This window comes from Phalacrocorax aristotelis, chromosome 5 (genome assembly GCF_949628215.1).
Source record: "Phalacrocorax aristotelis chromosome 5, bGulAri2.1, whole genome shotgun sequence".
Taxonomy (NCBI): domain Eukaryota; kingdom Metazoa; phylum Chordata; class Aves; order Suliformes; family Phalacrocoracidae; genus Phalacrocorax; species Phalacrocorax aristotelis.
The window spans coordinates 42190112-42217044 of record NC_134280.1 but is presented as its reverse complement, the minus strand read 5'-3'; the positions used below and the strand labels follow the sequence as shown (position 1 = coordinate 42217044).

The window sequence follows — 26933 nt, the reverse complement described above, 5'->3', positions numbered from 1 at the left end:
AAAACATTTGCAAATTATCCCTTACTGTCTGTGGTGCTGTCTCAGGGCTTTATCTCAGTTGTTAGTGCTGGCAAAACATTGTCTTCATCTTGAGCAATGCTTTAAAATTGATTGCAGGGCTGAAATTGTCCTTTACTGTTTTTTCCATTGGGAGGTTTCTGTATATGAACCTGCTGTACGGACGAGGTTTGGACCAAGCACAGAAAGAATCAGCACTTGCTGTTTTTATTTTTAGACATGCAGATACACTAGATTCTCACTGCTTCACATGTTACCTCTTCCCCAAAACAGTGATGTTTTCTGTCCTTCTGTGCTTGCAAGTGCAGACTTGGTACCTGGAGTAATATTCTCCAAGCTTAGAAGTGAGGACAGCATTTCAATTAATTGTTTGACGTGGTCAGGAACAGACTCAATTTTCCTTCCGCTGTTACACAGTTGTGTACAGTTTAGTGAAAAAGCTAAGATACTAAAAGAATACCACTGCTCAATTTTAAAATTTTACGTTTAAAATTGTCCCTGGAAATAGAATTCATTGTCTTTGCTTATACATGGGGATAGCACAGGCCCACTAAAAGCCTTTCTCAGCTGAGATTAGCTATTTTCCACTAACTTGTGTTCCTAGAAATGTCCAAACTTATTTTCATTCAAACATCAAAAACAAAAAAGTAAATGCATTTTTATTGTTGAAACAGTCAAGTAGTGCTTGCCTTAATTGATGCCTTCATTTGAAGGCATCAATGGTCAGTTATTAAACACTGTTCAGAAGCAGCCCCTTAAGTATGGATTTCAGTGCCCCCTTTGCCAATAAATATATGTATCAGATGTCCATTTGATTACCTATAGCTGACATGTTTTAAGTTCATTCTTTAACAAGCACCCAACAGATAGTTTTCTCTGTCTCTTAGTGGAATTTCTTGTATCTTGGGTAGCTGCCAGTGCATCAGCTGTGCTGATAAGGGTGGCAAAGGCAAAACCTCTTGCCTGTCAACTGGTGGGTTGTAAGATACAGGTCATGGGAACGCTGTCTCAGAGATTGGTACCCTTCGGTGTAGGTGTCACGAATAGCATGTGGGCAGACTTGGGATAGCTTGAGTCAGGGAGTAGGAGCAGTCATTTCACAGAAGACACTTTGGGGATAACTTTTCTCTCCTAGCTCCCACTTGATTTCTGAAGGGATGAACATCAGTACCTTGTGTCTCTGCGAGGCAGTGCTTGCTGCTAGAAGACATAACACTCTGCCCATAAGAGAGCTCAAAACTTCATTCAGCTTCTCGTCTAATCCCCACCATGGTCTGAGAGGCAACAGGGCATCTTGAACTTTTCCTTCTTCTCATCACCTTCCCTCTCTAAAGCCTTCTTGGACCTAAGTGATCACTTGCATCAAACACATTCAGTATCTCTCCTACAAGTTTAAGCCCAGTGAAGGTCTTTCCCAAGGTGCTTCCTATAGCATTGTTATGAGAAGAATAGAAGGAATTAGGGTAATCAGGGAGATTATGTGAATTCAAGAGGGATATACTCAGTTATTTGGTAATACGATTTATAACAGCCAAGCAGTAAGCGAAATTTCTGTCTGGTAGATCTAATTGACATAGATGTCACATGCAGAAGGAAAACTTTAAAAGCATGTTGTTCCTAGCACATTGAATTTAGTCGCTCTTTGTGGCACTCCTTGTCTGAACAAGATTGTTTTTCTGATTTTAAAGACCATTTGATAAATGCAGACATGTAATGATCATCTCTGTGACAGCTGTCCTGATCTCTAAATGTGTTTGCATCCCAACATCTGGAAGTGGATATCTCTGGGAAATAATCATCTTAACAAAAAAAAGCCAAGTTCTAGTCCTCCTTGAGAGATCTAGTTGACAGATCTCCATTTCAGAGATCTAAAAGAAGTGAAGACATATATGAGAATTTATGAAGAAAAAAAAAAGACCAAGGTACTCTTTCCTGCTGGGTTTACACGTGGGCACAGGAGCTTGGAAAAAGCTCTTAACCTTGATGTGGGTAGTCATGGTAGGACAGTAACCAGTGAAATGAAACAGCAGTGGGAAAAAGGAGTATTTTCTGTACTTTGTCAGAAAACAGACAAATGAGTGGAAGGTAAGGATGTTTCTGCTGTTGCAAGGCCAGACACCTTGCCTGGAAAAAGGTTGATTTTTCTCTCCCTAGAAGTTTTGCCATGACACTTTAAAAGTGAAAAGCTGGTCTCTGGGCTTTCTTGGGTTCTTGGAGATACAATCTGGGGTTTATCCTGTAAGAACTGGGATTCTGTGTTGTTGCTTCTCCTGGGCAATACAGAGGGGTGGGGGGATGTTTTGGTTTTGTTAAATTAAGGTTTTAAATAACAGATTTTTAACTGTGGCTTTATGAAAGGTGCTCACACTTGGATGCTTACTTAGTAGGAATCTCTGAGTTGGGGAAAATTGAAGTTTGCTCCCTTTAATGTAAAGTTATATTACCTTTGTGGTATCTTAAATCAAAGTTGTTGAATGACGCTTAAGTAACTTAAATTAAATTTACATGGCAGTGAGCATCATTCTGTGGATGCATCTCAGCTGGAAGTACTTCAGAAAAGGGTAACTTGCAGACTTGCTCGGTTCCACCTTGGTCTAATAGTTGGCAGCATACTGCAGCAATGTCATAAGGGCCAGCAGTCCTGTAAATCGGCCACTGGCCAAGTCTCTCTGCCATTTAGAAGCTGACTCAGTTCTTGCTGACTTTGCAACAGGAGTGGGTCCGGGTTTCAATTACTCCCAAGTTGGGTTGGATTTGAGCTGGTGACCTGAAGGTGAACTTATTCCTGAAATCTCTCCCAGGAGTCATTTATTTCTTGTCCTCTACAAACAACCCAAAGCCTGAGCTGCAGCAAGAGCCACTGATGTAGAAAGTTCACATCTAAAAATAGCTTATGGTGTAGAGATAAATTGTTTCCTGATTAACACTTCATTTAAATAATTTGGTGCTATTAAATTTACTTACAATAGTGACTGTACAGTATGTGAAGTATCCTAAAATGTGTTAGCTACATAGCCATCATTAAGTATGCTAAAGGTTGTTATCTGCTAACTGTATGTGACACTTCAGACATGTTATAAGAACAGCATCTTCACATTTTTACAAATGTGAGTTTTCTATCTGTTAATAATTGTGATAATCTATCAAATCAATGCAGTGGTCATTAAGTGATCTTATTTTACACTGAAGTGCTTGGAATCAGGCTGAGTTGGAATGGATTGCCTTCCAGAATTTTCTTTTTAAAAAGGTAGAGAATTGGTGTTTCTATGAGACCAGTATACCTTCAGAGTGAGATTTCTGACACGGTGTCTTTAGATTCTAATACCTGTCTAATAATTCTGTTCTTTAACCACTGCCTTTTTTTTTCCTTTTAAGTTCAAGTTATATTTACAGCCCTACCTGTCACATTGGGTAGCCATCTTCCACAATATCTGAATTAATAGCTGCTGAGTCTGGAGGGAGCTGGTACCCTCTAAGTGTTGCATGCCATATGTAGGAGGGGAAGCACTATGTAAAACTGTGGGTTGGATCACTCCTATGTTGTGATACGTTGTGAATTCAAGTTTTGATCTGAAGTACACTGAATTCATAGGTATTTTTTTAGATTGTGTAATAATCTTTTTTCAATTGGAGGTTAGCGTGAGGATTCAGATGTCACGATCAGGCTGACAATAAATAAAAATGTGTATCAAGCCAAGAGCATAGGCAATTGCTCCGAAGCCTATAGGTCTTGGATGCCTTCACAAATATGTGCAGAACTGAGTTCTCAGTGCTTGAATCTGCTCTGAAGTCCTTACTTGCAGCTGACTGAGGTTGTGTACTGGAGCAGCGTGTGACTCGACAGTGCCATGTTTTATCTGGCGGAGTTCCCACGAGGCCAGAGGTTGGTAGTTAGTAGTTGTTTGCTACTAATTTTGTAGTCTGATGTGGTACGTGAAATGACTTAATGTGAAACGTTTTCCGTGCTTCAAGTTGAGCGTAAGTTTTACGGTTTTGCCACAGATCACAAATGCAAGTTTGTGACTTACTTTTGTCATTAAACACCCAAGTCAATTTTCCATCTGGTTGGCTTTGCTGTTAGTTCAGTGATATACAGCTGTAGTGAATGAAAGAAGTTGTCAGTTTGCTCGTTTTGAAGGAAGAAAAAGTCCAGTTTTAAGTGCATCACAGATTTCCCTTTCATCCCACTAGAGGGGGATCCCTCAAGGTCATCTTCTCCAGTTCCTTTGGAATAGGATTCGCCCTTTCCAGAAGTAGAGAGAAATAAACTTTCACTGTTATTACACTATATTTCGTAATATTTGGAAAAAAGGAACAGGGCAACTATTTAGTGTTAATTAAATAAATATTTGATAAAGACACTGCATTTGTTAAATATTGGAAAAAAATGAGTTTACTTAGATTTTCTCTTTAGGCAAGGAAGGAAACAATGAACTATTTTACGATTCTTTCTCGAGGTGGGCAAATGGGTCCCCATCTCTAATACGATTGGGTAGATAAAGGGTAGAAATGTGTCATGAAGCTTCAGGTGGATGACTGTAGATGCTGGACAAGATGCAGTCGGTGCTGCTCAGCCTGTGCCCGTTTCACTGTGGTTGATTTTCATGCCTCCATTGCGCCACATCCTGAATAAAATCACAGATATATCTTGTCCACCCGCTGCAATCTCACCGAGTTTTTGACAGCTACACGTTGTAATACTAACCAGTTGGATGTTAAGACCTTTGCAGAATTGCTCGTTCTTTTTCCCCCAGTGATTTTAAAATATTAAAGCCATCAGGAGGGTTGAAGCTGATTTACCAAAAGGGAAAAAAAATTCACAAATGTGTTTTGAGTATTGAACTGCCGTTGACATCTAAAGTCCCAACCATGCTGTTTTCCTCCACACTCCAGCAATCAGGACATCCAGCAAACCCATAAAAAACCAAACTAATAGCATGAATATTCAGTGACCTAGAATACTAATTATTGTCATGAATATTAATGTGATCGGACTTGCTTTTTCCTCTTCTCTTTCTCTCTGGCTTTTTTTTTTCCCCCCTCTCTCTCCCCACTCAGCCAGCTCTAAAGATGGACCATAATGAGAGCATTTAAGAGAGAGAGCGCTCTCCGCCGTGACAGGGACCAGGGTAATAAGGAGAGCTTGATTAACGTGGTGCACTTGGGGGAGAGATGAGAAGATTCACGTGGGCCTGTTGTGGGGGAGGCAATGAGGCACCGGCGGCTGTGTTGCTGCTCCCTCAGATTAATGAGGCCTAAGAGTGCATTAGGAACAGTGACAAAGGTTTGATCTAATGGGCTCAGTCATTTTTCCTTTGAGTGACAGACGCACAGAAGTAATTGGCTGTGCAGAATGGCAGCTCATTGGCAGTACTTAAGGATACATTATCCCCGTTGTGTGGCCCGCAGAGGCTGTTTATCAAAACTGCTCACACTGCAGACATGCATTCACTTAGCTGCTGTTACAGTGGCAATAGCTTAAAAAAAAAAAGTCATCTCTCAATTGTATCTATTGTCTCTTTTTCAAAAATAAAGTTTCTTTGTTCCGTTTTCTTAGGAGTCTGGAGGATATTTGAATACCGGCAGTCGTCCCTCCCCATCCCAAAGAGGCTCTGGTTGCAGCTCGCAGGGTTTGGGGAGGTTTGTAGGCTCATGTAAAGCTCCCAAAGTTTAGTTTGGTTAATCTTACCAGCTTTTGATGTAGAGCCAGCATGCAGGTAAGACACACACACACACAAACACACACCCCCCCACACACACACCCTTCCCACCCTCTCTCCAATTTCATTATTAATAAATTCCACAGACAGTCAAAGGGTTTAGGAAGCATTTTACATCTTTTGCCTCAGGCCCTTACACATGCTTCACTTTACATGCGAGCAGCATAATACCTCAGAATTGTTTGATTTTGCACTGTTACTTTTTGCAAAGTTAAATTCACAACTGTTAACAGGATTTGCAACCAAATAACAGCAGTATGAAGCAGAGCATTTGACGGTGTAGAACAGTCACCTCTGGCTCTTAAAGATGCAGTCCCTTAACAAGCAGGTAACCTCTATAAGGACTTGCCCAGGAAGCAAAGCATGACTTATTTATTACTGTTATTTGTTAAAACTACTGAAAAAATAGTAATATGCCTGCTGGGAAAGGAAAGCATACTTTGATCCCAGCAGAATAAATAGTCTGGGATCCTGAGCAGAAGCCCTTGGTGAAGATCTCAGGTTTAACTTTCTTTTAGAAGACATGTCTCCTCTGATGACTTAATCTTCCCGCACACTTGCTGTGTTGGTTTGGCATGCTCTGAGAATAATAGCTTTCCTCATTTTACTCCCAGCACCATGTCCTTCACTGCCAGGATATTTCTTGGCATTGCCTTGTTTGTTCATTAGTATTGACCCTTCTCGGTTTGTACACTACTAATCAAGCCCGATTTGCAGAGGCTGCCCTGCCAGGCTGCAAGATGGAAGGTCTTCCTCTTATTAATTGCTGCTTGTCTTCAGGAAATTTGTTCAGATACTAAATGCTTCTGGGAAAAAATGATAAAGATAAGTTAAATCCACAAGCAAGTCATCTGTTACGCTATTGAAAATGATTGTCAGTATATCGAAGGAGATTTACAATACTGGAACCAGTGTGTTTTGGAAAGATACCGTCGTCTCACTCTTTCTCATTCCAGGTACAAGTAACCTCAAGTTATTTTAGGTCCCTGATAGGCCCAAAGCAGAAATGATGTGCTGTTTGCACGCTGCCAGCAGATCAAAACAGAATCCATAGCAATATTTTAGTAGGTTTTCCCCCACTAATAACCCCACTCAAGAACCTGGTTATGGAAGATGGAGCTTTCCTGCCCTGGTCCCACAGCTGGTCTTCCTGGGAATATGGCCAGGCAGTGCTCTGACACCTGGGCGGTACCTTCCTTTCCAGTGTGGAGTTACTCTGCTCAATTGGAGAGGCAAGGAGTTGTAAGTTTTCCCAGATTTCAGTGCAGGTCCAGAATTGGCAAGGGAAGGAGGAGACATCTGTAAAAGATGCTGGGATCTGAGGCAGCAACTGACAGAACCCAGAAGAGCCATCCCCAAATTTTCCTGAGCTAAAGCAGGAGTTGTCCACACATCCATATTTATTAGGCAAAGTAGAAGGCAGCAAAGGCAGAAAGCGGCACGGCTTGGGTGGTCAGCCACTTCTCAGGAAAGTTTTGTCCACTGGAAAAATTTCTGCACAACTCTTGGAATTAATTCGTAAACATAATGCAGAATTGAGGAAAGGGGAAGGGAATTCTTTTCATCTTTTTGTAGCTAGCAAAGTGGCCTCTTTCACTTCCCTTTTGCACTCTAATGCCTGAGCAAACTTCAGGGAGCAGTGTTGGTACGGGTTTTGAATGGGCAACCAACAGCCAATGTAATCTACTTGACAGTGCCTTTTACTGAATTAGAGGGCATTTCAAGAATAGGCAGTATTCCTGCAACATAAATTGACCCAACATGATTTGAAACAATTAACCCTCTGATATCAAGAGTCAGGATTTCCTGACCCACAACTCTAATGTATTTTTCATTAGTTCTAACAGCTGGTGAGCACAGCCCTCTGGCCTTAAGAGGTTTATTCCTTTTTTTTTGGAAGAGAAACTCGTTGTGAACATGAAGAGTGTAACACAAATAAAACACAGCCATGGTGAAAGCATAGCAGTAGGCTATAGTTCATCTGATTCAGCCTTTCTGTGCTTCTGTGCAGCCGCTGCCTATGGGTCTCATACGCTGCTGCCTCATAGAAAAATATAGTTCTGCTTCATGACTCTTGCAGTGTCTGCTCGTCTCATAAATTCAAGAGTGTTAGTTGCACTCCTGAATATAAGTTCTTGTAACCAAGTGATTTGTTAGGGGGAGATCACAAATGTGTCTGCAGCAGGAAATGGAGACCACCTCCCTATATTTAAGTCACTTGTATCTCACTTTTCAGGGCATAGTTGTGAATTATATTCATTCTGCATTTGTAATAGCGGGTGGCATAATTGATGAAGGCTTAAAGTGATGTGTCTGTTAAAATATCCTGTGCTGCCCGGTGATGCTTCACTATGTTATTTTTGTTAAGTTAAAAGACAGCAAAAGAGGAATTGCTAAAATGGTATCCACCGTACTGTTCCGTTACAAGAGCAGCATGACAAAAACCCTGAATGGTTTATTTTTTCGTTGGGCAGGTTACTGCATATATGTAAGATATGTAAGATATGTAAGATAACATTTATGTAAAACTTTATTGTATATTTTGTTAAAATTTTTCTAATGCACAAAGTCTTTATCATTTGGTTTTTACTGACTAGATACACACTTAGCATCTTCTGTGGTCCTGCAGTTGTATAAATCTTCATTATTTTCATAATGTTTCTAAGCACTATAATGTGATGTTGCATTTATGGTCTGTTGTTTTGTAAATCTGAAACAACTGTATATGAAGATCCAAAGTGAGTCTCTCTGTGCATAGGAAATAGGAGACACATTCTGCCCCCAGTGTGTGTGTTTCTATCAGCCTCTTAATATGTACACACAGGCATGCACTCCTCTGCTTAATTCCTCTTATGCTCAGTCTCTTGTCTTTACTTGCGCTTTGCTGTTTGCGGCTATTTACACTGAATAGATGGATACATAAATTGGATTTTGTGTGAGCACGCACACTTTTCTTAGAGGCTCTTCTGCTGAGCATTGACCAAGCCTGGAAATTACCTTGAATCTTAATTTGGTTGGGTTTGTAGAGCTTAATTGTTTGAACGTTTTGTAACTGTGATCATAACGGGGTATTTTATAATATCAGGAAAGATAGTTTTAATAAAGCTGTCTAGAGCTAGAAAGAGGAACTCTTCCTTTGATGCTCCTTTGGTAGATGAAAACATTTTTGTTCAATAGGAGACCAGCATCTTTTTTTTTTGCTCATTTGAGACCGGTTCTGGCAACATACTGATATTCATTCAAATATAAATGCCATATTCACTTTGAAATGCAAATTGTTTAAAGAAAAATAGCATATGGTAGAGGTAAGTACCTTTTCAAATCGGCTCACACACTTTAGGGATGTGAGTACGGCTAAAATTATTCTTTGGAAAGAATCTGGAGCCTTTGACACATTGAAGCTTGAACTAATCAAGGCTTCCCAGTAAGCATATACACATATCCATATCAAGGAAGCAGTGCTGAGAATACATGGATTAGCATAGTAATTTAACTGCCCCCTGCTAATCAACTTAAGCAACCAGCTGATGCATATGTGATATATTTGAAGAGGCACTCTTTCACAACTTCAGAATGGGCCAGGTAGCTGACCATGGATTTCATGTTAATGTCAAGATATGTATCCGTCTGTCTGCATATGGATAGATACACATATGTGTGTGTATACATGTACAGATGGGGGAGACAACAGATGCGGAACGCATCAAGGCATTGCTTGTAAGAGCTTGATGTAAAGGCTTCATGTGCCTAACCCAGTGTACAGGTTTACTTTCAGATGAGTATTGCTGGCCTCCTCTTTTTAACTGTCTCTATCTCTTGTCTGCTAAAAGATTGAGATGATTTCTGCTGTTGAGGCTTTATCTGTGAGCAAAAATAAAGGATAATTAATTTGGGGAGGTCTAGATTGGGTTTTGCCTGTTATAAACAGGAAAAACCATAGGACTGTTTTGTAGAAGCTTTATACAGCATACAAAGTGTGCAAGAACAGCAGCTGACTTCCAGTACTCCTTGTTCAGCATTAGTGCCTGCTGGAGTGGTAGAATACACATCCTGGGCATGCTGCAATGAAACCGAGAAGTGAGAAAATTAGCAATGGATTGGGAAATAATGATTTTTTAAATAAGGTTGTAAGTAACTGGACTTACTTATATAAGTGCTAGAGCTGAACACATTCAGGAAGGGGAAAGGAAAGGACATACACTATTTTCTGTAGTCCAGCCCTTCTGATATCTGTCCATGTATTCTGGCTTGCATGGTGTGATATATCGTGAAAATCTTACAGCACGTGAACAAAGTGGGATTTACCTTGAATAAATGTTATCACAAGGGTTGCAGGTAGCAGGGTTATCAGACTATGGCAATAGAAGACAGAGCTGACCTGGGTTGCATCACTGATCAGTAAAGTATTGAACGATGGGACTTGGCACCTATTTGTTACTAACAGGCCATACTTTTCAGAAATGTGAAGTGAAAGAAAAATGCCTGTTTGATTTTCAGAATAAGTCAGTTCCACAACAGGTTAATGTCATAATGTGGGGTATAGAGTTTCAGATGCCATTAAGGTGAAAGCAAAGCTTTTGGTGCTGACATGGTGATGTAGAATTCAATATTATGGTGGGTATCCTTTTAAATTTTTGATTTTGCACCAGTTAGAAAGTGACTGGACGCTTCTGTTCAAAAATTTGTGAACTAGGTGAAAGGTGTCAACATACAAATATTGCTGCTCTCTACAACTCAGCCACCCAGCACAGAGTAATGGGGATGTGTCATCCAGCAAAAGATGTCCAGTAATTGTTTCTGTTTTCCCATAATATCTAAGAAATGCTTCATCTTGGCTTTCACATACCTGTTTTCTCCTTCATGACCTTGGTTACAAAGATGCTCTTGCAGGAATCCATCACATTAGCTTCCCATTTTACTAGGCACAGCATGAAAGTGGCTACAGGCTAAAAGTGTGCTTTTGTGGCACTGCTCTTGAGTCTGGCAGGGTAGGTGCTTGTGACAAAATAAGTTGTTTCCAAAGGTATTTTCTGGTAATAATCTGAAGATGCCCAAAAAGGTGCTACAGCACAAACAAAACAAAACCTGCTACATTATTGTCACCTCTAAGTTTGATTTGGTAAACTCATTTGCAAAGTTAAAGGCTACTAAACAAAATCAGAAACAAGACCAGAAAAAAAGTTGGTAACTTTGCTCTAAGTTCATCTAAAAACAACAATTTTAAAGGGCCTGTAGCTATCTCATCCTGTGACTGCAACTCAAATTGTAGTCAAAGGAACCACAGCCATTTTGCTGCTTAGATGTGTCAAAGTGCAAATTGTTGAAAATATTTCTGAGCTTCTGAGCTCAGAAAGGTTGTCTTGTTTTGCCTTGGGATGGAAGAAAAAAGAAAAAGACCATTTAGTCATTCAGAGACACCTGGAAATGTTGGTTGAAAGGGACCTCTGGAGACACATCATCTGCGCCATCCTCCTACTTGAAGAAGCAGGACTGTCACCGGTGTTGGGTAAGTTCAGCTGTGTCTTTTGCATAGCTGAGCTTTGGAAACTCGAGAGGATGAAGATCCCCCAGCTTCCTTTGGTAGCCTGTTCCACTGCTGCGTATGAGCTTTCCAAGCTGTACTGTTGCTGCTGGTTATATCACCTAAAACTACCAAGCATTTGGCTCCTTCATCAATGAAGTGTCTTGCTGCCTACAGCTACCAGATATTAGATCAGCCATTAGCTCCCTGTTCACCAGACTAATAAACCAGCCCAGTCTTCTCAGTACCGCTGTAGGCCGTGTGTATTAGACCTTTACCTGTCTTGGCAGTTCTTTGCTGGCTCTCCTCTCCTTTTCCAGCAATTCTCTTGAAGTGGGGGATCCAGAACAGAGTATAGTGTTTCAGATGCCTATCACGGTGTGCCCAGCTTGTGGTTTGTGTTGAGTGCCACGTTAACATACATTCTGGCATCCATTATCGACTCTTTAGTCCTTCACAGCAGTGCTGCTACTCAACCAACTGGCCCCCAGCCTCTGCTGCTACACCAGGTTGTTCTGCCCCAGGAACAGAGATTAGGACTTCTTGCTGAACCACATGGTGTTTTTATGTTGGCCTAAATCTCAAGTTTCTAGAGTCCATTTGGTCTCAAGCTCTGTCTTTCTTGTCAGCCACTCCCTTTAATTTGGTGAATCATCAAAATAATTTATTAACTTTCATAGTTTTTCTGGACTGTGAAAACCAGAGGAAAATGTTTTTTTCAATGCGAGCATCAGTGGCATCACAGAAGTTCATTTGGAAGGTATTTCTTATGAGAGGCCTCAAAATATGTACTGTCAGCTAGTGTTTCCATTTTTCTATTGCAACTTTAAGATACTGAGCCATAATTTGATCCTCTGCTTTGTACCTTCATTTCTGTAGTCCTGATTTTTTTCAATGAATGTTTCTTTGGAAGGTGTCTTTAGAAGGTGCTAAAACACCAGTGTTAGCAAATTGTTCTCAGTTGAAGGGTCAAGGACACAATGTCCCGAAGGGGACCAGTTGTTGGAGGTATAAATTTTTTCAACAGTTTGGCAGATGATGGTCAGATTATGAAATTATTTTGGACAAAAGGGTTGTTCAGGGAAGGTGATTAGAGAGGAATTATGCACCAGTAGCTAAAGCACTGCCTTGGGAGGTCCCAACATGGTTCCAAAATCCACCTTAGACTTTGCATAATTGAGCAAATTAATTTTTTCTGTATGTATTTCATGTCCACAAAGTAGAGATTGCCAAACAGAAGTTCTTGAGAATTAGTAAGTGCATTTAAGACTTAGGTGGACAGATACTGTAGTGATGGATCTGTGCTAAGGTCTAAAGATGAGATTCAGTCTTGGGAAAGGGGAGGAGAGAAAGGGACAATTATGCCAACTCTAATAAACACAAAGTAGTTCACTAAGCTCTGCTGTCTTCCCAAAGGCTGCTCTGGGAAAAGACATAATGATAGAACTGGGAGTCAGGAGATCTGGGTTTTATTTTCAAGTCTGCCACAATCTTCCTTTGTGGCCCTGGGTCATTTAACCTCTGAAAAATGGGGGAAATGATAGCAGATAATTAACAACCTCACAGGAGCACTGAAAATTAATTCATTAATTTTTCTGAACTCATCAGTAGAAGGTGCAATGGAAATGCAAAGAATTAGAGTATTTTATAAAATTGTGTCTATTTCTTTCCCTTTACTTCTGTTTTTAATTTAAAGAGTATTCTTAAATCCATAGAAGATCTATGGGGTACCTTTTGAAAGCCTGCCATGAGGAGTGAAACTAGCCTTGTAAAATATTTGCATCTTTATGATATGCAAGTCCTGTCCTAGGAAAGGATTAAATTGTGCTCAGAAACCAAAACTGTAGAGCGACTTCCACCCATATCAAGTTATGAGTAAGACCATCAGAAACCTGAGTTTCTGGAAAGGTTTTAATTGTTTTGACTCTAAAATTTATTCAACCAGATCACACGTCTCCTGTTTTATGGTGGGAAATCTGTCCCTGTTGCTCCCCCTCCACACACACCTCCCAGCATTTTATTGCCCTAGACCTCACTGATCATGAAAATACTAAAGTTGTTTCTAGTGTTCACTGAGTAAAAGCTACTCTTTGTATCTCACCTCTTGTGTAGTAGGCCTTCGTTTAGAGTTGTGATGGGTGTATTGCTGTGGGATGAGACAGGAATTATATTTGCAGTCAATGGAACAAGCCCCTAGTGTGTGCTTTGTGTCATGATACTGTTTTAAGAGTAAAAAATCTGAGTAAGTTTTTTGCTTGGTCTTGCAGTGCTAGTAGTCATTTGCTACCCATTGCTGTGTTCTTGGTTTCACTTGGGGGACATGCTTATGTGAAATGATATCTAGAGGTAGATTGTTTTAAACTCTTTGAGTTGGCTTAGTTGTCTCATTGTGGCTGCTTGTGTACACAGTGGTTTTCAGGAATAAATTTATTTTCTGTGTACAGTCTGTCTTTCGTGCTCTACCTGTAACAAGTGGAGAAGCTCTACAAAATGTGACTGGTAGCAGGATTGTGGAAGATTGTGTTTTCCGGAAGATGAATGAAGCGAATGAGCTGACATCTTGAAAATGTAGGCTCTTTTGTCAGAAGTTCCCAGCTGGATTTGAGTGGGCTACCGACTGCTACCACTGCTACTTGTGGTGCCCCAAGCTGGTTGTCTTCAGAGTTTCAGGGAGGGCTGCTGTGGTTTTTGTGTTGGTTAAGCAATCTTGTTTTCTGCTGTTAAGATGCACCCATCCATCTTCATGCAAATCAATTTTGTCTTTTCTATTGACACAATTTGTTTTCCATTTATGTCTAGGGAACGTGACTACTAGCACATCTGTGTCTCAGATGGCAAGTGGCATCAGTCTAGTCTCCTTCAACAGTCGTCCGGATGGTATGCATCAGCGCTCTTACTCGGTCTCCAGTGCAGATCAGTGGAGTGAGGCAACAGTCATTGCAAACTCTGGCATTAGCAGTGGTAAGAAACCTCAAGCTGGGAGGGGGTTATCTGCTATGGGGTGAAGGGGGAACTTGGTGGTTTGCTTTTTGAAAAAAGGAGGGGGAAAAAAAAACCAACTTGATGTTCCCCCAGATGCTCTGTGGGAAGCCAAACTTACGCAAACTTGCAGCATCTGAGAGAAAAGGAGAAATTAGATAAAAGAGAACAGATCAATACAATACCTTTTCAGCAGGAAGAGCCAATGTAATTATAATACTGCTTAATTTTAATTTCAGGTGCATAATGTAGGTTGTTCACTTGATATTCTTATTTCCTTACTCTGTGTGGTAGGTATTAGCAGTAAATTATCCTCCAGATCTTTCCATCAGCATGTCCTTTCTCGGCTGTGCTCTTGCTTTAATGTATGTGCACTACTGGCATAGTCATAGTGTTTTCTTTGTGGAGTGTTTAACAGTATTAAAAGGAGCACACACTATTCCAGATGGTGTTTTGCAATGATTAGATTGTAACAGTGAGACAAGGGTTGTTGTTTCTAAAGGGTAGGCATGATATTTGGTAACAAAATGGTGCATCTTGCCTTGATGGAGTGCCTGGGAAGGACAGAGATATAATGCCGTTCACCTATAGCTGACCTGCTGCCTACGCAAATTAGAGCATCCTTGGAGCAGCCATGGAGGGTAGGCTGGGACTCAGGTGTTTCTGTTGTGATGTGCTGCAGAGATGGTTCATACTGGTGAAATACACATGTCCAGGGACATGGTCTTTAACAGGCAGTTAGAGAAACCATGAAAGGTTCATGGAACAGAGGGGAAAAGGAGATGAGTGTGTGAAAGAGAAGAGTGAACTGAAAAGAAACTGAGAATATGGATAACGGGGAGAAATGTGAGTAGAAGGGGAGAAGAAAGCTGTTTCTGATAGCTATCCCTAAAGTAGTGAGAATTATAGGAGTATGAAAACTATTTCACACGTACCATGTATATGTATACGTGTGTGTATATATATGTGTATGTATGTATCTGTATAAGGTTTGAATCTGAGTATAGCCCTGATACTGTATCTGGGTTTTGAAGCAGCTTTGGACAGCTTTTCAGTGACACTTTATGAGAGCAGAAGGTTTAAAGTCGTGGTCACCTTGGCTCTGAGTGGCATTAGCTCTCAAGTTCATAGTTGCTGAAACATGTTTCTAGAGCTCTAAACTTGTGGGCAGCATCTTCAGGAGCATGGTATTTGTGTCAGAATGGTACAGATTTTAACCAATAATTTTCTAAAGCAAGCATCCTTTCTTTCAGCCTCAGTGACAGCCAGAAATACTGCTAAGCAGCATGATAAAATGTTTCAGCGCTTTTCTCTCTGTGTTCACCCAACTCACCCACTCTTTTCCAGACTGGTTAATCTTTTAGGGTCATCAGCATTCTCCTACATGGATTCCTTTAGACTGAACTGGTTTCACAGTTAAGGCCATATATTCCTTTCCCTTTTCCCTAGCTGCTTTGTTGTTTTAATCCACCCCAATTCTGTATCCTTTTTAAAAGGTTATACCAAAGCTTCGGCTTTTTACACCCTTCTTTTATACTGTAGCTCTTCAAAGAAAAGTTGGAGAATATTATATGTTTGCCCTAGAAGGCAGGCAAGTGAAAACCACGATGTAGTCTCAGATCCTTGACACCTTGGCATACCTACAGGCAGGTGAGCAGATACCATCCACTTGCTCCCTAGTGCCAGATGTGACAACTGAGGCTGCAGTAGAGGAAAATCTTCGAAATACAGAATTCAATTATTTCCTAAAAGTGGTGTGTAATTAATACATTGAAAAGTAGAAATATAACCTAAATTCCTGCCTATTCCCTTCCCTTCTACTTCCTAATGCTGTTTCTGTTTTTGAGGTATTTGCTGAATTTCTCTTTTGCTCCTGATGCTGCACTTCAGCTAGTTTTAAATTCCTGGTAAAGGGTATCTTTTCTCCCGCACAAGCCCTGAACTCCGAGTGTGCGCTGTACCTTCTTCTGACTTGATGTTCATATGTGATTACTTCTGGATCAAAAGAGATGACAGCTCGAATTATCTATGAAATATTTATTCCAAAAATGCAGATGACTGGTGGGTACTTTGAATAAGCCTGACTTGAATCATTTCTTGCAGAGATTCCATTAAAAAAAAAAGTTGCACTTCTTTTAAATACATGGGGAAAATTGGACTAGCAGTTAGTTTTAGGCAAGTAAGTGTCAGCAGAAACAGAAAGGCTACAAAACCTCCGGAATAATTCATTGCTATCAGTGTACAATCCTTCGGTAAGCTCATAGACGTGTCCTTTATGCTGGCAAGTTGACGCATGAAAAACCCTTTTTAATTTCAGGGGTTTTTTTCCTCCATTAAAAGATTTTTGAATTTTAGTCATAAAAAGATAATACTGTGAAAGCAGCAGGTATGGCGAGAAGCTAAGCATCTTTTCGAATTCAAATGGCAATGTAGTCGAGAATGTGCCTGCTTATTGTCACATGGTTTTATTGTAGACAAAATAACATATTGGGATTCAATATTTCTCTGCACCTTTTTTTTCACATTAAATTAATACTTTGTGTGGCTCTGGAGAACTTTTCAAAGTCTTCCAAACCAGACCTTTGGTTTCCTGGGGCTTCTGTCTTTCAAGCAGCTGTGAACATCTCCTAATTAGATAAATTACTTTGTAGTGGGCAGAGCCACAAAACAGGAGGTGCTGGTTAAATTAAAGGGGAAAAATAGAAAAATCCATTCTCTGAAATGGAATGCCCCACTGCTTTATGACTATTACTGTTGTAAGGTTTTACATTTAAGTACCTGAGGTTTAAAATTAAATGTCTAATATAATTTGGCACTGGTAACATGAAGCCTGTGACTGCCCTCAGAGAAAATCTAGACAGCTTAGTTCAGTGTTTCAAATTGCCGTCTGCTTGATAGTGAGCGGATCGTGCGACTGGCTCACTATTTAGCTAAATACCACCTGCTGTTCAGCATAATTTTAAATGCAGTACCATATTTGCCTTAAAAACTCAGAAATTTAAAAAGATTGTTCCAGCAGCACATGAAAAATTAATTCTTTTTCCTTTTTTTTTTTCTTCTTATTCTTGTAAGTACTTGACAGAATTAATTTTAGCAGCAAGAGAGAATAAAAACTGGGGGCAGTAAATCCCTGTCGGGGAACCTCTTGTGTAGATTCTTCATGGACCCAGAATTGATCTACGTGTCAGATCCTGATGTAGTTTAAACTGTTTATCACCCTAATGGTGGTAGAGAGACCATGAACATCAACTTATAATCCTACATGAAAGAAATTGGTGTTTGCAGTCAATGAAGGAGCAGCTTAGCTTTATTGATAGATTTAGAACAATTACTGCTGCTGCAACTATTGGCTGAGAGATTTTCCTGGATCGCATTGGAAGCCTGCTTTTTTTTTTTCTTTGATAAATCTTTTCCTTGATGGATCATTTTTTTCACCCAGAATTATGTGTAGTGGCTCGCTGCTGGGGAATAAGAGGGTTGTCTGGTCTCAGGGGAGCCATTCGTAAACTGTTCAGGTGGTAAAGTTTGGTTCAAGAATGTACATCTGCACAGTCCCTCCTCTGCAAATTCAGCTGTTACTTGATTCCTTATATTCTTCTGCAAATTTTCTTAGCTGGAAAAGCAGGACTGTTTTGGGGAATCTAGGAAAAGCTGGCCAGGAGTACTGTTGTGAGGCATCTCAAACTTGTACAAAACGCAGTTTTTTCCTATGGAAAACAGGTCAATATTAACTAGTGGTGTTGCTGCCATTAATGAGAGATGGTGCTGCCCTGCAATCTTTGCAGTTTGCACATCTTTAAAGAACTGGAGAGACAGATCCTCAAACTTAGCAGCAGAGGTGGTTTGGGTTTTGGTTTTTTTTTTTTTTTATGGAAGAAACTACAGTATTAGGTGGCAAAAAAATTAGGTTCATGAGACTTAACTCACAGAAGACTGAGGGTGTTATTTCCTACCTGGTGCTGAAGTAGCAACTTGTTCATTCTCTTTTTAAATGTCAGGTTTTATAGTTTGGCTTTTAAGAGTGTGTCCTGAGAATATCTGAGGGAAGAATTTCTTTCTTAAAGTTATAATATTAAGCACTTCTGAAACAGTGCTGCAAACAGTAGTTTGCATGGGACAGGGATTTCTTTCCTCTGGACTTGTAAATTGTCATTTGAATTCTAGCGTGATATAAAATTCTGCAGTAAATCAAATATCTGTTTAAATATCATCCACTTAGGCTTTATCACTGTACAATTGCTTGTACGGGCCATTTGATCTCGGCTGTAATTTATGTAAGTTGTAATACCTGGTGTCTTTTGAGTTTCTAACAGTTTGGTGTTAGGGTCTATTAATGTGAAATTGAGTTCTCACTGTGCCATGGGGTATGAGAGGTCATTGGAGTGTTTATATTAATGCAGGCCTTACAACTTGCCTTACTTTTCTGATCATAAGCACTTGGAATGATTAAATGATGGAGTCTGGTGCTATACGTTGAAAAAGAAAATGGTTCAACTTGCTTCTGACAGTCGTAACACTTCCATTTCAAAAGTGAAACAGAAAACATCCTTTAGAGTTGTTCAAATTCAATAGGCAAGTTCTTGACTAGGATGAATTATATAATTTCAAACAGATTTATAGAATTTCAGAATTATTTGTGTTAAGTGTACATAGATGGTTTAGATTGGAAGAGCTTTCTCCTCCTTTTTGAAGAAGGAAATAATTACTGAAAAGTAATTTTTTCTTTTTTTTGTCTAGCTACTCTAGAGCTACTCTAGGATTTCCTGCAGTTGCTAATATTTAATAATATAAAATTTGCCATGTACAAGATAGTATATGTGCAAGTAGTTTACATTGCCTTTAAGAATAGGAAGGAAAAGGGAATATTCATGTACTTTTCACAGCCTTTTGTGATCAACAGACAAATTGCTTCTGGCAAATACTTTGGAGGAAAACTGTCAGGGTAAACTCTGCTGACAACAGCTTGTTACTGCCATTGCTTTCTAAATAGCCTAACATACCTTGAGGAAACTTGGGTTATAAAGTACTACTTTTTAGCAATTTCTGGAAAATGATCCCCTTTCAGTATGAGGTTTCATACTCAAAAACTTCCAGTATTAAAATTTAGTTGACACTTTTGACAAGCTCTTACCTGAAGTAGCCCAGTCAACCAGAAATATTAAAAAATCCTATGCAACAATGTCCTACGTAGCTGGACTCCCACCAGTGTAGTGTCTATGCCTTTACTCAGTCAAGAAAGGGAATAGGAAACTCATAATTTTTTCTAGAATTGCTGTAGCACCTTCCTTGTGGCTATTAATGCATGGCAAGAACTACCCTGCAGGACTTCACATTTCAGATTGATTTTAATTTGTACAGGGGGAGATGCAGTTTTGCAACCTGTGGTTCCCCAAAATAATATAAGGCATGCAAGGCAGAGTGTTTGCTGTGCTTGGGATGAGAAATAAGTTCCTTATAATAATAAATTGGTTTCGAATTTCATCCTTGGTTTCAAAGCAAATTATGAAATGCTGTTTCTCTTTCTTGAGAAGGAGGACAGGAATATCCTTATTGTATTTTCACAATTAATGAAGTTTGCCAAATTGCCCAAGCAATCTGCCAGCACCACTTCATTTAGGCTATAATTTAAGCAGTTTCACTTGTGCACATTTCATGGTTTCTGAGTGTTGGGTGTCTCCTTCTGGATCCTCACCATAAAGAATGTGAGGTAGAGACAAGACATCTGCAGCTAGATGTTCTGCTATGTGTTCTCATAGTTGTGTCATTCATCATTTTTCCTGTTGCAGCACAATGAAGAGGAGGGTACCAAAGACTGACATTTAAATAAGACTCTAGAAGTGGTGGTGTTTCATACTGGCTTCTAGAACTTTTTAAAGGAGGAGGAAGCTGTATCAGTTCAGTGCTTAGCTAGAAAGAGGAGGTCAGCAAGAAAATCTGATGATTGTCTGACAGCTTGAGCATTAGTCAGGAAAGCGTCATGCTGCCTGTGCCCTACCTGAGCTTGAAGGCAGATCGAGACAGGAAGCATGAAGTTTCTGAGATGTGGGTGGATGTCCCATTTGTCTTTTCACTGAGCTTTCTTCTCCAAAACGGTGTTGGGATCAGGATAAGTTCTCTGAAAAGGGTTTCAGAGCATTAAACTAAATGATGCTTTCTGCCTGTGGTTTGGTAGGAATGTGTTAGCATCCAGAAGCAGTAGGACCCAATGTTTGTGTTTTGTATACCATAAGAATCTCAACTGAATGGGAGAGTTCAAGGTTGCCTTTCTTGGGGAGGTTCCTACCAGTTTCACAATATATAAGCCCTTACCTTATGTTCTCTGGGTATGTGTTTGTTGCCAAATTATGGGAAAAACTTGTACTGTCATACAGATTAAGAACATCTGTATGGCAAGGTGTTCCTGAAATTCTGCCCAACGTGCAGTGCTAAAAAAAAAGTAATTGGGACAAAAAACTCTACAATCTGCTACTTCTGTGCATTGTGGATTCAAACGCTGCTGGCTTGCTCACTGCCCTCAGTATGCCGTTCACCAGGGCATCCGGGCTGTGGGTTGCAGCTCAGTGAACGCCAAACTGTGGATGAGCCATTGCCGTTTGGTCCCACTGGGAACGCATCACTTCATGATGAGTTAAAAGAATGAAAGATATGAAAGTGGTTCTTCTGTTTCTGTGTCCATGGTGGAGGGGGGAGATGGCACCAATCAACCTTTGAGGCTTAAACTGAGCTGTGTCGTGATGTTGATTTGAGGAGGACTTCGGGCGTGTAGGCGTTACTGCACAACTTTGCTGGGTTTCAGCTAAGTACTTCTGTATTTACCTAGTGCTGCTATTTAAATCCTGAGCTATATTATGTGGATTTTTACAGTTCTGCAGTTCCCCAGAAACCCATCTGCTTTTCTTGTTTAAGATCCTCTTCTTTCTGCCCCCTCCCTCCCCCCGATTAAAATATAAAGAATTGTTTCATTCAGCAATTAAATCTGCACTTGGTTCCAATGTGGCAAGAAATTTGAGTTTTCATCTTCAGATAATTTGACATTGGCAGCCTCATGCTCATCTTAATCTTGTTCACAGCCTGAACTGCCAAATGTCTGTCAGTAAATTGTTTATGTGACTAAATTAACTTTTTGAGTGGAACTATAAAGCTTTGTTTTCTCCCAACATTTACTTATGGATGCTTAAATGCATATTTTGCATGTAGTTTTGCTTAAAATTTAAACTGAAATAGGAAAGTGTATGACACGTTCCTTATAACAGGGGAAAAAAGATTTGGGTTTTTTTTCCTCCTGGTTACTGATGTAGATTAATCTGGTGTGATTGCCTAGCAATGTTCAATAAATCAGTGCTTTTTCTGCCTGTAGCTAGGTCTGGTTGTCACACCTTCTCTGTTTGCCCCCAGTCAGGAGAAAAGGGGGAAAAAACACCCACCTCAAACCAAAGCACTTTATTTTTATTCTGGAGCATAAACTTTAGCCTGACAGGATAGTGGGAACAGTGAATGTTCTCTGTCGGGTCTTCAAGCTCATGTCTGGGAGATGCTTCCTGACCTTTCAGGTGCAGGGTTAGTGTGTTGCAGTACACTGCTCGTCATATTAAACCACTGCTGAAAGTCAGTACTTATCAAGCAAGGAAAGTGGATACCTGGTACTGATATCGCTAGAAACAGGGGGGCACTTTTAATTTCAGATTGTGTTTTTAGAGAGAGATCTCCACAGCTGTCTCCTTGTCTAACTTCAGTTGCAAGTTGGTTCTCTGTAGCTCAGGTGCTTGATGTTTGGCATACACAGCACTTAGAAGTCTGTAAAATATATTCTGTTTCTGTATTAGTATCTGCCAGAATGGAAGGGTTAATACTGAAGGTGATTGCACCCCTGTACAAAGTGTATTCTTCATCAGGGAGGCTATCCTGTAATCTCATTTGTATGAAAAAATAGTTCAGTCTTTGAAAGGGGTTTTTTTTTTTTTGTATGTTTGTAGTTTAAGATTGCTTTAGTCTTCAATGTTTGCAGTTTGGAATGAGTTTTGTTATGATTTTTCTTGGCAGGTCAGTCGTGACATAGTTTGAGATAGAGGATCAGCTGTGATTGTTTTTCCTGGTATCTCAGGAATAAATGTGACCTGTGGTTTTAAAACGCTTGAATAATGGCTGAGATATCAACACGTTTGACTTCATGCAGCAGCAGCAGAAGGACAAATCTTCTGGCACTAGCTATTAAAAGCTGAAGGGCTGCATTTGATGTGAGGATACTTGTATGTATTCAGGAGTGATGTATCTTGGTAAATTATAATTGCAATGAAATAAGTACATGAGCCAGATTCACACAATATCCTACAGCAATTTATGAACTTTGAAAAATAAAATCATGTTTACAGAGAATAAAATAAATCGAGAGGTACATTTTCAAGTAAACATACAGGAAAGGTGTAATACTGCATGAGTAAAAGTGTGACACTATAAACTCTTCTGATTCAAATAATATGGCTTAAAAGTTTCATAAGCCCAATGCATTCTGTATTTAAGGACCTTATAAGGAAGACTAAAGTAGGGAAATTAGTAAATTTCCCGGATCAGTACACTTATATTTTTCTTAATCTTTTTATCTAAATTTATATAGTGATAATAATGTATATTTTAAAATTAGATAAAGTTTAGTAAAGTTTTAAACATCAGGTTGAGAAAGTAAAAAGTTAATGTATAGCTATCGTTGGAATAATTCCCGATCTCAGAATTTCATTTTATGTCCATACTTTGGAAGTTCAAATAGATGCTTCTAGTAATTAGATTTATTGTTTAATGTATGTCTAGAAGCACACTGCTTTGTTTTGTCATGATCTGGATGAAGTGTGTGCAAGAAACGCACACCATGCTTTTATTCTATGGCTTAATGAAGTTTCTGTTCCAATTAACGTGAGAGCGGTTGCCTCATCAAGTATGTCTGTCTGTAGGCTCCGTTTCTTTCCAGTCCAGATCACAGAGCGTGGGGTACAGCGATGTTGTGTATACTTTACCTATGGAATCCAACACTTCAAAGCTTCTTCACAGCATATACAGTTCAAGGAGTGAAAGAAGCCTCTGTGTTAAATCTGATACGCAACTCCTTCACAACCTGCTGATTGTTGGGGGACAGCTGAAGCGCAGAGACCTGGCCTTCCTGCAGGTGGAAGAGCATCTCCTTTCAAGTCTCTGGGCCCTTCGTTTGTTACAGCTGATATCATCCCTTAATTCAGCAATCATATGTGCCACCCATGGTCCAGGTCGATGAGGAGTATCCAGTAGACAGTCGCGCTAGGCGAGTGGCTTTTCTGATGCATGGGTTTTGTGAGAGCAAAAGAAGGTCCCTGACTTTAGTCATCTAAACCCTCAGAAGAGCTGGTAAGAGCTAGAAGGGCTGCTTGGTTAAATAAAAGTTTGTAATAAAAAAAAGTTTGTCAATGGCAGTTATGTCATCTGACACCTATGAAAGGTAGCAAAGACATATGTTAAGAGCTTTACTTTTCAGCTGTATGTTTCTGCAATAGGAAAATGTTTGATTTTGCCTTTGATTAAGAGTATCCTTGGTGTTGCTTCCATTATTTCTTTTCCTTTCTGACGCTGGTGCTCATGGCACACATTACCAGGGAAGTCATAGTCTTTTCTTACCTAGCATGATGCAGTTAACTGCCTGTTTGCTGTACAGCAGTTATTTAGCTTTAATTGGAAAATGTAAATAGTGAAGGTCTCTTGATCTTTTTTTTTCCAAAACAATTATATTACGGCTTGTCACCAAAGTCCTGTGGACTGACGGTGGAGAACTTCCTAACCTCTTCTCAGTTACCAGTGAGTGGGTTTGGTGCTTGAAGTTATCCACAGGTTATCCAGACTGAAGGTTGAAGTACAAGAGTAGAGACAAGAGACGTGGCTTTCTTTCAGGCTCTGAGGATTTCTTTGAAGAGATTCACTTCTTATTTTCCTTCTTATTTTGCCTATCTTGAAATACGAAGTAAATATTTTATTAGGAAGTGATTTAATAAAGCATAGGTTCATTATTTCCCAAGTGCCTTGAGACCTCAAGGCTCTATTTCAAAGCAAAATATTGTTAAATGAGGCTTTTTTGCAATTAGAAGACAATGCTCATTGTTAGATCAGAGTGGAGCTCTGACCCTCTCTGTATAATTGAGATGAATTTGTTATGCATATCATTTTGACCAAGGATGTAAAATAATATTTGTCGCACAATATTGTATGTACTTGATCGTGATGTAGCTTGTTCATCCAAGATGTGTTCTTTCAGTGGTGCTCCAAGTGTTTATTTTTCTGCAAATCATCATTACTTGCTTCATGGACTTCATGGGTTTGCTAGGTCCAGCATGCTGCTATTGGTAACTATTCTTGAGGAGTCTGATTATCTACCTGGCTTCAAAAGTGGCAGATAGACTAACCAACGCATGACCTGGAATGGAATCAGAAGATGCTGCCCTGAAACCGTTCCACAGCCATACGGTTTGTCTTCAGAAGGACCATCTGTCTTCTTTCTCCCTCATGGGGTGGCTAAGAACTAGTTACAAATAATCCCCTAAACTAACTGTCTTTGGTAATATTCCTCACACCTCTATTTTGTATACAGTTGATGGCCAGGAGAAGCAATGGCCATAGCATTATACACTCAGTTGGTAGCAATTCAGGGTGACACCATGTAAGAATCGTATCTTCTCAACATATCTGATGCTGCCTAGCGAAAACATTATGCCAGAAGAATTAGAGACATCCCTTATACACCTAGGCCAGAGATCTATTCAGCAGGAGCCATGAAGGTAGTTGGTCTTGGGATGTGGCGGCATCCTGCAACATCTAAGGCTTGCATCACTTTCTAGCTTGTTGTCCTTATGTATTCAAACAACTTGTCTTGCTTGGTCTTTCCACAGGGCATATTCAGCATACAGTACAAAGGAGGTAAACTCAAAGGTGCATCCGTGTAATGCGGAATAAGATAAATTAGCAAACTGTGTTAACTCGGGGAGTAGTTTGCAATATCTCTGCCCCTGACCTAAACCTACTTTAGGCAAGATGTGCAGAGGAAAGTTTAGCATCTCGTTCCTGGTTCATGTTCTGACACTTGCTGGTCCTCTAAAATACTTTACTGCTGATGCTTGTCACCTTTTTGGCAACACAGGAGGGTCGCTTAGGAATAGATGATTCCTCTTCTTGTGCAAGACTGTAAATTCCTTCTGTGATACAAGGAGCTTACTTCATAAGATGGCTTTGAAAAGGACTTAACAGGACATGGTTGCTTCTTTTCATGCTAGCAGTACTTCTGTTTCTAGGGAGCAGGATGGTGTTTTGCTAGACTGTCATACATTACCCTTTAGGAGGGAAAATTTTTTGAGCAATGTACTTTTGCGTGGGTTTTTTTAAACACTATATTGCATTTTTGCTCTCATGCTTCCTTTATGCCAGACGTTCCGTGTTAGTAGGAAATGAGCTAGAGGTAACTTTGTCTTTCCTTTAGATAAGGGAGATGGTAACAAGAGTTAAAAAGAGTAAAAAGAGTTACTATCTCAGAAATTATTGAAGCCAGTCCTTCTGATATCTGTGCCTTACTGTAACGAGACTGGCTTTCTCTCACAAGTCTGTGGATGATGTCCCTCGCTTGTCACGAAGTAGCTTATTAGGCTGCGGAGTGGAAACGATCCTGTCATGCCAAACATGCCTTCAGGTCTGCTTTGGTTGAGGCGTGCTACCACCTATCAAAAACCCTCCAAAAGCAGGGAAATACTTTTATTTTTTTCCAACAAGGAAGCTTTGTTTTTCGTATTTAGTTGAAATTGCTATTAGAGGGAAGGAGGCAGTAACTTGGGCATTCAGTAGGGCTTTCTGTACATGACAGGATAGCTTTGTGATTTACAGGCTCTAGGCACAAGGCTGGAAAAATGGTAGATGCCGTGGAAAGAGAATACTCCTGAGGCTCTTTCATCTCCATCCCCCAGTTCTGCTCAGAGCTTCCTTTTAATTTCATTCAGTGCAGCAGGTTAATTTAAGCCCTCAATAGCTTGAGTGTCCAAGTTGAATTCCGCTAAACGATGACCGGATGCGCCTAATTCCTACCAAAGGTATGAGCTCTGTGTACTTTAAAAATATTAGCCTTTTTTTTTTTTTCCCGTAGGCTGTAATCTCTTGCCACCCCTTCTCCCCCACTCACAAGTGTTTATTATCATCTGCAGACTTCTGCCAAGCTGCAGTTTTGACAGGATTTTAATGTCAGTCCTGTACATCCGTGCTTGACTCCAGCCTTCTGCAGTCATTGTGCAATTGCAGCATCCCTTTAACTTCAGTTTGAGGCAGAGGAGGAATATAAAGAACTTGATAGAACATTTATGGTAATAGCTGTAAAGGGAAGCTGTAGAGCATTGGATTTCACAGCCAGAAAAATCTCAGCTCAGGGAAATGGGTCTGAAATACAACTACAGATGGTTTTAGTCTATTGCTTCCCCTGTTTAAATAAAAGGATTGCTTTTTTCGCCTCTATTTAAAACACATGTGTAGAAGATGAAAGTGTCCAGCTATTTTTTTATTATTCAGTCCACCAGCTACCGACATCTTTGCCTTATTTCATTTCAACACTAATGGCATAGTAAAAGTTCTGAAATGCCCTCTTTGGATTCAGCCTTCCTTGGGTCGTGGCAAAGATTCCTGCTGCAGTCAGAGCTGTTGCTGTTGTTTTC

The 26933-nt window shown here is 40.0% G+C and overlaps 1 protein-coding gene across 5 annotated transcripts in view; it reads left to right on the top strand.

The window, feature by feature from the left end:
- The window catches only part of AGAP1 (ArfGAP with GTPase domain, ankyrin repeat and PH domain 1), a 394362-nt gene that overhangs the window by 269892 nt on the left and 97537 nt on the right, over nt 1–26933 (top strand). For 3 of the 5 annotated variants that reach the window (XM_075094139.1, XM_075094136.1, XM_075094135.1), the window contains one exon: nt 14059–14220. The exons of the other annotated variants lie outside the window; for them this stretch is intronic. In XM_075094139.1, coding sequence (XP_074950240.1) covers nt 14059–14220 — 162 coding nt within the window. The remainder of the gene's footprint in view (nt 1–14058; nt 14221–26933) is intronic. 5 annotated transcript variants of the gene reach the window in all.